Here is a 9,320-nt window from a genome sequence, read left to right as displayed (position 1 = left end):
TGTCCTGCATCTGGATGTGTTCTCCTGTACAAGCGTCCTCTCCCCGAATGGTAATTTGTAGTTTTTTTCCTTTCCTTTGTTCTCAGGTGTGGACGCCCACTGATAAATGTGATAACTTATCTCAACTTCCGGCTCCCTCAACTTTCTTCCCAGGTTAACAAAGGAAGGGAAATGGAGGGAGTGCGGACCGCAGCGGCTCCCTCAGGCAAAGTATGTAGGTGACCTCTCAGATGTTGCCCTGAGGGGTGTTTTAATCCGGAAAGCCCCTTTTGCAAACAGCCAGACCAAGTGTTCTTGCAGCTGTATTATGTGCGATGTGACCGGACCCACGGCAAGAAGACAGGTCTTACATTAGGAAGGAGGTGGCCCAGTGGGGAAAGCCCGGGTTTGGAGTCACACGGAGGGGAGCAACGTCCACCTCCACCACTGCCCGGCGCTGTGCACCCAGGCCCTCCAAGCACACTGGCTCCTGGGCTGCACGAAGAGGTGGCTGACCTCCCAGAGGTAGGGGGAACAGGAAACGAGACAGCCGCCTGGCCCAAACACAGGAAATGGCTAAGAAACGCATTTCCGCTTGAGTTGTCTTGTAATTTGTTACTAAACATGTTTTGTCCAGTGTAAAGTACGTTGTCTTTTTATCACCTATAGCCACAGAAGATACAAATCCATTTCTTCTGCCCATGGAAGCAGTTGGTAACCAGGACTAACCAGTCTGTTTTGGACCAAAGATCAAGAAAATACTTATACAAAAAGGGCAGGATCTGGATTGTCCTAGATCTACACCGATGTGTTCATTTGACATTTCTCTTTATCATAGCCTGAGAGATTACCAGCTAAATTAAGTTTCTGCTCTCCATTAAATGAATGGAAGAAATCAGTAGGAAATGTGTTATTTGCCAGATGGAATGAGAACACTGCATCCAAGTAGCAGACTTAATCTCACACCTGTTTTTCTTTATGATCATAGTGGAATTCGTAGATGACTCCTTTTCTTTTCTCCGTCTTTAACTTGTCTCAGCATTTGAACTCAGCAGAATCACTGAATTATGTTGTGCTGCAATGATATTTTCTCCCATGGAAAGAAGGTGTGAGGCAACCAAAGTAAAACAGAGTCCCACAGATTGGCCTGTTTGTTGTCCCAGGTCTTTTTTTTTTTTTTTTTTTTTTTAAGTAAGTAATCTCTACACCCACCGTGGGGCTCAAACTCACGACCCGGAGACCAAGAGTCTCGCACTTCCCCGACTGTGCCAGCCCGGCACCCCTGTCATTACAGGCCTTTTCAGTTCAGATACACATGCTCCATCAGAGAAGGGTAACCGGTTTTACAATCTAACTTGCCCCCCAGGCCCAGCTCTGGAGAGGCCCCGCAGTGCTCACAAAGCCGGGCCTGTACGGTGCTCACCCGGGGGGCTGCAAAAGCCCCAAAGTGCCTGGTGAACAGTCTCGTTTGTTTCCCACGTGCCAGCATCTGGCAGGTGCCGCGCCTGCTCCAATTCTAAGACTCCAGTAAGCTGGGGCTGTTCTCTCTTCAGTGGCTGGTCCGAGGGAACACAAAGTGTCCGGGCAGCTCTTGCAAAAAGGGGCCCCCTTCTCATGAGTTCTCAACCTGAATTATCATGGCCACTCCAACCTTAGTCTGAGACTTTAGGATGACGGTCTCTATTCTCTCCTTCAGGCTTTCCAACCTACAACAGCGTCTCTGTCAGCAGGCTGGGGAATTTCCAGGGGTCCGCATCAGGGACCCCTGAGCGCAGGGGCCCAAGGGGCTCACTGGGGAGCAGGGAGGGGCCTGCAAACGACGGGTCCCGGAAGTGAGGTGTGCTGTCCCTCACTGGCCTCTCAGCCTTCGGGAGCAGCCCACGTTAGTAAAAGGACACTATGAACCAGTTCTCTCTCCCAGCAGAAGGCAACCCTCAGCACACACAAGACTTAACAAGAAAGGGAGGACAACCGAGAAAATCAATACACGAGCATTAATGACCCACCATAGGCCTAGGCCTGCCAGCTGCTGGCAGAATCCACCCTGAGACCGGGTTCTGACGGGGAGATGTCCCCTGGACCTGCCCACACACCCGTGGTTCTCAGACTAGGACATGTGTGCAGATAAGCTCAAGCTTCTGCAGGCCACACGGACTTCAAGGGGCAGGGGCAGGAGCAGCCCTCCGCCGTTCCCCCGCCGCGGGCATCACGTATCAGCCTCACACCAGTGAAGCAAGAGCGTCTCCCGTGCGGGAGCAGCTGAGGGCAGACCGCCTGTTCCCCAGGGTTCCAATCAGAGGGCTGGGCAGCACCGGACAGTGGCTTCCCACTCTGCCTGCCTGGCCCACCACAAGCCCACGTGGAGGCGGGAGCCGTTGCTCTGCCCCCTCACCCTTCTCTAGAACCTTAACACGGAGGCTAAAAAGCTCTGGAAATCTGAAGTATATGCCCAAACCTCCATGCAGCTCCAGAGTGAGGCACTGAGGGCTCATTCCTTCAAACTGCCCCAAGCAGAAAATTTACTTCAAACACTGTCTTCCTCCCCAGGTAGTAGTTTTTTGGAGGCTTCTGTTTCCGGTGTTCGAAACCTGGTATGTGAGTCCAGTGGCTGTTTATGAGGAGGCAGCAGGAGGCACTTCTCATTCCAGGGTTTTCCGCTCTCATACCCACTAGCCCAAGAAAAGCCTATATATTCTGCTGGAATATTCCAGTAAGTGCATCTACAGAAATGAGGCTGAGGTGTCACACTGATACAGCCAGAAGGCAAATACCCACCCCACTCAGGTTACGTAAGTAAAGCACAGAGGAGCTGAGCATCAGAACCCAAGTCTGTGGAATCTCCAAGCCCTTGGTTTTAATCGTTTATACTAATTCCGCAACAGATACAGTTGGTGAGACCCACATTCCGACACGCAGCCTCTCGCCTCGTTAAGGCCCGCATCGTTAACTTGCCGTGCGGCAAGGGGGCTCTGCCTCGACCAGCTCCATTATGGTCAGATGGAGTTCAGTTCTTCCCCTGTTCATACACCACCACTTCTCGACCCCATGTGTTAGAAAACTTCCCTCCTGTGCACTTGCTTTTTTCCTGGGGCCTTAAGTCATTCACATTCTATGGCTTATACAGGAAAAGAGGACTTACCTGAGTGGCAGGCACCTCTTCCAATTCACCGAACGCTTCCCCGCGTGCTCCTCTCTCTCTGTTAGCCCTGACCAGTGCCTCTCCGAAGGCCTGGAAAGCCCTTCCGGAGCAGCTGAGGGTGGAGTATGGAGCGCTGGGTCTTTGTGCCCAGGTGGCAACAGCTTAACTTTCAAGGCTCTTTCATGAGTCTTGGGTGTGTTCTCAATCTTCGGCTCTCTCCCCACAGGTGTAAAATGTTTAGGACTCTGTAAGCCTAGAGGTTTCTAGGAGCCCGTCCTTCCAAAGCGGGCAGAGAGGAGGGAGGTGGGTCACAATTAGCCTATTCTGCTGTGCAGAGTGCTCAGCACCTGCATCCATCATCCCATTCGTTCCTCAACAACCTTGCAAGACAAATTCCATCATTTTGCCCATTACTATATACACTCACAAGACGAATACCGCATCCCCCGCCCCCACCAGGTTACACAGGTAAAGCAGAGAAGAGCCGAGCACTAGAACCCAAGTGTGTTTAACCCCAAAGCCCATGGTATTTATTAATCACTTAATACTGATTAATTCTGCACCAGATAAAGCACTGAATAGAAACGGTATCAGTGATGGGATTTTTCTGTCTTCCAGTAGTTGAAATTTGTTCTGCCACAGACCGATTTTAAAAACAGAATTTACACAACCAAATGCGTTGAGTGTACAGCAATGCTTCCATTGTTCAAAGCATTTTTTAGATTGCTATTTATGTAGCATCAATGCCTATTTCCAAGAAAATTAGTCCCACAAAATTACAGCCGCAGCTTGTACTTCTGGTAGACTTAATTGGTTCCTTAGGTTGAAATGTTAGGGGGATTAAAATCGAGGGGAGACAAGACAAAAGCTGGTTTCAAATGTGTGAAAAGCGTAACTCACAAACCAAGAGAGAAAACATAATTAGCATGTGTCGTACAAGCCATGACTTACATGTTAGTCCTGCCGTCTCCCGTGATTAGTGGTTGAGCCTCCAATGTGCTTCTGAAAGCTGACATGTTAAAGAGTCAGAAAACTTATTGTGTAACAGCACCCAGTGGGGATCATCTGGTGTACCACCAGATTTCTATATAGAAGTTGCTCAGTTCCCAGATCGGGTCCCACCTTACCACCATCCCTCACCATTTAATCATCCTCACATTGGAAATCTACCTTAGGATTGATGTCAAAAGGCGTTAGCCAACCGTTTTCCCCCGAGAAACTATTATTAACAGTGAATCTTATAGATACTAAAGGGCGACAGTTTTTATTTTACAAAGACCTCTTCAATAAGCACCAAAACTGTTCTTCAGAGAACTCCATCCTGCTAAGCACAACTGAAGCCCAGGGTGACGGCTAAGCTCACAGGCTCAGAGCCTTTTATCGGCAAGCCATTTCATCAATTGTGTGATTTTCTTTTTAATCTCAGATGTTCGTTTCTTTAAAACATTTATTTTAAGTAGGCTCCATGCCCAATGTGGGGCTCGAACTCATGACCCTGAGATCAAGAGTTGCACGCTCCACCAAGTGGGCCAGCTAGGCACCCCTCAGATGTTCATTTCTGTTCTAAGAATAAAAATAGCCTAGGAAGGAGTACAGGAGAGAAGGGGGAGAAAAAGTGTCCTCTGGACCCAATCCCTGGGTAGCTACTTTCCAGATCCCATCAGAGATCCCTGCTTGCCGTCTGGAGGAAGGTCCAGATCCGGGGGGTGAGAAGGAACGGCAGCAGCGAGGCCGCCCTCTCTCCTGCACACGTGCTGCCAAGCAGCAGAGGTCACACACGATCCCCCGGGCTCTTGCTGGGGCTCAGTTTGTAACCACGGGTGCGGCAAACAGGTGGCGGGCCCATGCTGGGAAGCAGAGGGCCGGAGGAGGCATTCCTTCTCTGCGGGGTCTGGGTGGGAAGCGGCTAGGCCAGCCAGACACGCGGAGACGAGGAGACCCAGACCCAGACAGCTGCCCCTGCCTTCCATGTGCCAGAGGACGTTCAAAACTCCTTCCTGGTCCCAAACCTGACGTATGCGACAGGGTTTCGGAAAATGATAAAACAATGTTCAGAGGCCAAGCTTTCTTTTTGGTAGGCTAAACGTGCACTTAAAAACCTCGGCCAGGGGCGCCTGGGTGGCTTGGTTGGTTAAGCGTCCGACTTCGGCTCAGGTCATGATCTCACGGTCTGTGAGTTCGAGCCCCGCGTCGGGCTCTGTGCTGACAGCTCAGAGCCTGGAGCCTATTTCGGATTCTGTATCTCCCTCTCTCTCTGCTCCTCCCCTGTTCATGCTCTGTCTCTCTCTGTCTCAAAAAAAATAAATAAACGTTAAAAAAAATTAAAAAAAAAAAAAAGATTTAAAAAAAAAAAACCTCGGCCAAAAAAAAAAGACCACCGCGACCCCCAGCCTCACATCCTGGCAGGGGGTGATGGTCATACCACCTAGTTGTCTCTTTCCTGGAATTCAATGGTTGAGAGAGAGCCCTGCCATCTCCAGGAGGAGGGCCCCTGTCCTCCGGGCAATGCAGTCAGAGCAAGAAGGAAATAAAATCTCCTCCTCAGCCCAGGGCTCACATCGAAGGTCAAGAACCAGCCTGAGAGTGAGCAGGGGCCGTGAGACCACAAGGGTAACTTCAGTGATGGAAAGGGTGGTGGCGTCAACAGGTGTTTCCTTTTTCTCGTTAGGAAACGTTCTAGAAGAATAACCTAAAAGTTTCCTAAACCAGGTTCTATGTGTGGTAGAAATGCATGTAACGTATTTACTTATTTTCCCATTATGTGCTACAGTTAGCTTCAGTAAAAAAAAAAAAAAAAAAAAATTAATAAGCTCTCTTTTTATCAACCATGAACTGGAAGGGGGAAAAGAATCTCTCAACCATTAACATCGTGACCCAGGACACCAAACGAGGATGAGCATTCTGGGGACGGTCCTGTTTTGAAAGTCTGGATTTGAGATTTTCAATCTTGCTATTTTGTTCTAATCTGGACCTGCTACCTTGGGCACATCACTTAAGTTCTCTCTTTTCTGAAGCCACTGGACTTCAGGGTTTCTGATGTCTTTCCAGCTTTAAAATTCTATCTTGGAAGACACTTTCTCAAGCCAATGATTAAAAGAAGCTTATGTTACACTGTTTCTCTTTGTTGGCAAAGAAGAAACAGATGTTTCTAAAAAACTGTTTTCTGTGGCCTTATTATTGCTTTACTGGTAAGAAATCTGGAGTGACAGCCGCAGGCAGGTCATACGTAAATGCCTTCTCTGGCCACTCCTTCCCCACCACTGCCACTTTAAAGAATAACAACAGGCCAAAGAAGATGGGGCATAGTTTTTGCCCAAATTACCAACCCTTACTTTTGTAGCCATTCAAGCATGTTACGACTTTAAAATTATACACACGTTTATTTCAATTCAAATTTTCACCGATTAAAAGATTGCATTTTATGAGAATCAATTTACAGGCAGTTTGCAGCAACGATTTCTCATGGGGGAGAAAAAAAAAAGAGACAGACAAGAATCATTCAGACTTTGGATGTGAATGAAACCTCTTCCTGCAAACAAACACATGGAGATATTCCCACAATCCAACAGGATGAGCTGAATAAAGACGTGACATCTTATGCCCAAAATGTAGGGTAAGGCCTGAAGCTGCAGGTAGCACATGTCCTCATAAAGGCAGGATGCAGGTACCGCTCAGCACAGCATTCACAGGCACAGCACACACGTGTCCAGTGGCTCGTTCCTCTCCCATGTGGCAGTGATGAACACAGCACGCACTGGGAGGAAGTACTGTCCCTTTTCCAAAGTGAATGAATCCAGGCAATTCTTTATGAAAATGATAAGGTTCGAAAGAAATGTTTGCTCCAAGGCACCCAGGGTATAAAGCTTTTTAGAAAATACACAGAAATGAACAGACTAAGAAAGGGAATTAGTTCTCAATGAAGAAATATACTATTATTAGAACTAGTGTAAATCATTACTCCAGATAGAGGACAATCAAAATGCACACGGAACAGCCTGTGCTGTGTGAGGGAACATCTGACAAAGAACATTCCCACGGGCACTTGGGGGAGCCGCTGGTAGGTGCTTACGGGGGTTCTTCCCGGAGCCAGAGAAGCTGTGCCTCACTTGTATTTGTAATACCCTTCTCCGGTCTTCTTGCCAATCTTGTTCTCAGCTACCAGCTTATTCAAGGATGGGCTGGGCTGAAACAAGGGGTTCTTTGCATCCATTTCATGCCACCCTATTGAGAGGAGGAGAAAGGGCTTAGGACGAAGAGCTGAGTTTATTTTTACATCGCAGCATTCCCAGGGCAAGTCTGGGGAAAAGGGTCCCTACTCTTACATGGGCGAGCCCTGAGGCCACCACAGCAGAGGCAGGAGGCAGGCTGCCCTGAGGGGGCCGTATGAGCCCTGAAGCGGACGGACGAGAGAGTGGCCCAGCTAGCTCTACCCCAGCCCACCCGCCCGCCTCCCCCGTCTCTTCCTGGAAATTGCTAATGCCAGCGGTCCAAAAACAAATCCAGAACCAGTTATTCTGCTGGTTGGACCCCTCAGTGGCACAGAGAAACAACTGGAACGCATGTTAAAAAGCTGAATTTGCTGCCACTGGTATTTTGCATCCTCATAAAATACAAAGTTCATGCTCAGTTAGAAGCGTCCTCGCTCCCAGCAAATACTTAAGTATTCTTTGTGAAACTTGGGAGCATGAGCTCCGCTCAGCTTCAGTAGCCCAGTTTAGTAATTATCTTTACCGTGTCCTCAGAGCCCCTCCAGTAAACTAGATACATTATTATCTTTACATGGCTGTGTAACTCCGTTGCAGTGGAGGTTACCCAAATCAGCATTTACGACACAATGACACGGCGTACCAATGTGAGTTTCCTGGCTGTGATACTGTACTGTGGAACCATTAGAGGAAACTGGGGAAGGGGCACACAGGGCCTGTCTGTGCTAAATTTGAAACTTCCTGCGAATCTATAATTGTGTCAAAATGAAAAGTTAAAAAAAAAAGTTACCCTGTGAGGAGGCACTAGGCAGTCACATTTTTCCTTTTCCTGTCATCTTTTAACTTGACTCTTTAAGCTGGTGGGGCAGAACTTTGGAAGGTCTAAGACCCCTTATAATTTCTGTTTTAAATAGGCATTATAATTCATAGTTGCAAGAGACTACCTCAACTGAAGTAGAGACAGACGACAGAGAATTCCAATTCCTACCGTCAATGATGAACTTCGCAGTATCCAGGCCCACGTAATCAAGAAGCTCAAATGGGCCCATAGGGTACCCAGCCCCCAGCTTCATCGCGGTGTCGATGTCTTCCTTGGATGCATCACCTAAGAACAAGAGGGCAGCCCTTGTTGATCAGTAAATACGATCAGTAAATTTACATGATGTAAATTTACACATCCAGAGTCAGGATTTGCGGCTACAGGAAGATTTCATCTCAGAGGTATATGCCAAATAGATGGCAAGATTTCCAAAGCTATTCCACCAAGCTATTCTGGGAGGTGAATTCTAGAGCACTGCTACGTGGTTCGTGGAGACAGAAGGCCCTGGTGGCCTGGAAACATTACTTATTTCTAATGGATTGGGATTTTCCAACTCTGGAATAATTTACTACACCATTTAAAGCTAGAGCATAATTTTATTGATAAATGGACTTTTTTTTTTTTTAAGTTTACTTATTTTTGACAGAGAGAGACAGAGACAGAGCATGAGTGGCGGAGGGGCAGAGAGAGGGAGACAGAATCCGAAGCAGGCTCCAGGCTCTGAGCTGCCAGCACAGAGCCCGATGTGGGGCTCGAACTCACAGACCGCGAGATCATGACCCGAGCCGAAGTTGGACGCTCAACCGACTAAGCCACCCATGCGCCCCAATAAGTGGACTTTTTTAAAATAGAAAAGAACTAAGCTTTATATTGTTATGTGTATTGTATGCATATTTTTCTTTTCCAGCTTTCTTGGTTTTACAAGTAATGAGTACTTCTTTACACTCACATCAACGCTTTAGTCAAAATGAAGTTTAAAAAGAAGCCCAAATCGGATTTAGAATTGCCAAAGCAAGTTTAAAAGTGTGTTTAGTAGAATAAGACAAGAGCCAGGGTGCTTTTTCGCTGGAATTTTACCCTTAATGATGGTCTCTGGGCCACAAGAAGCCTTTGAGAGAACTTGTCCCTTTTTTCCAAAATCAGGAATGGGAACAGTCTGTAACATGTGACCATCTAG

General features: G+C 47.7%; 1 protein-coding gene across 1 annotated transcript in view; it reads right to left on the bottom strand.

Annotated features, from left to right (window-relative positions):
• Nucleotides 1-6,478: 6,478 nt before the first annotated feature.
• The window catches only part of HADH (hydroxyacyl-CoA dehydrogenase), a 50,459-nt gene continuing 47,617 nt past the window's right edge, over nucleotides 6,479-9,320 (bottom strand). The window contains exons 7-8 of the mRNA XM_047092022.1: nucleotides 8,312-8,428; nucleotides 6,479-7,339 (exon numbers count right to left, since the gene is read on the bottom strand). Of these exons, the coding sequence (XP_046947978.1) occupies nucleotides 7,221-7,339; nucleotides 8,312-8,428 (236 nt within the window). The 3' untranslated portion in view covers nucleotides 6,479-7,220. The remainder of the gene's footprint in view (nucleotides 7,340-8,311; nucleotides 8,429-9,320) is intronic.

Source organism: Lynx rufus, unplaced genomic scaffold (assembly GCF_022079265.1).
Source record: "Lynx rufus isolate CCGP_SWC_20201006 ecotype Redwood Valley unplaced genomic scaffold, mLynRuf1.p SCAF_3, whole genome shotgun sequence".
In the NCBI taxonomy this organism is placed as follows: Eukaryota; Metazoa; Chordata; class Mammalia; order Carnivora; family Felidae; genus Lynx; species Lynx rufus.
This window is presented reverse-complemented; position numbering and strand designations above follow the sequence as displayed.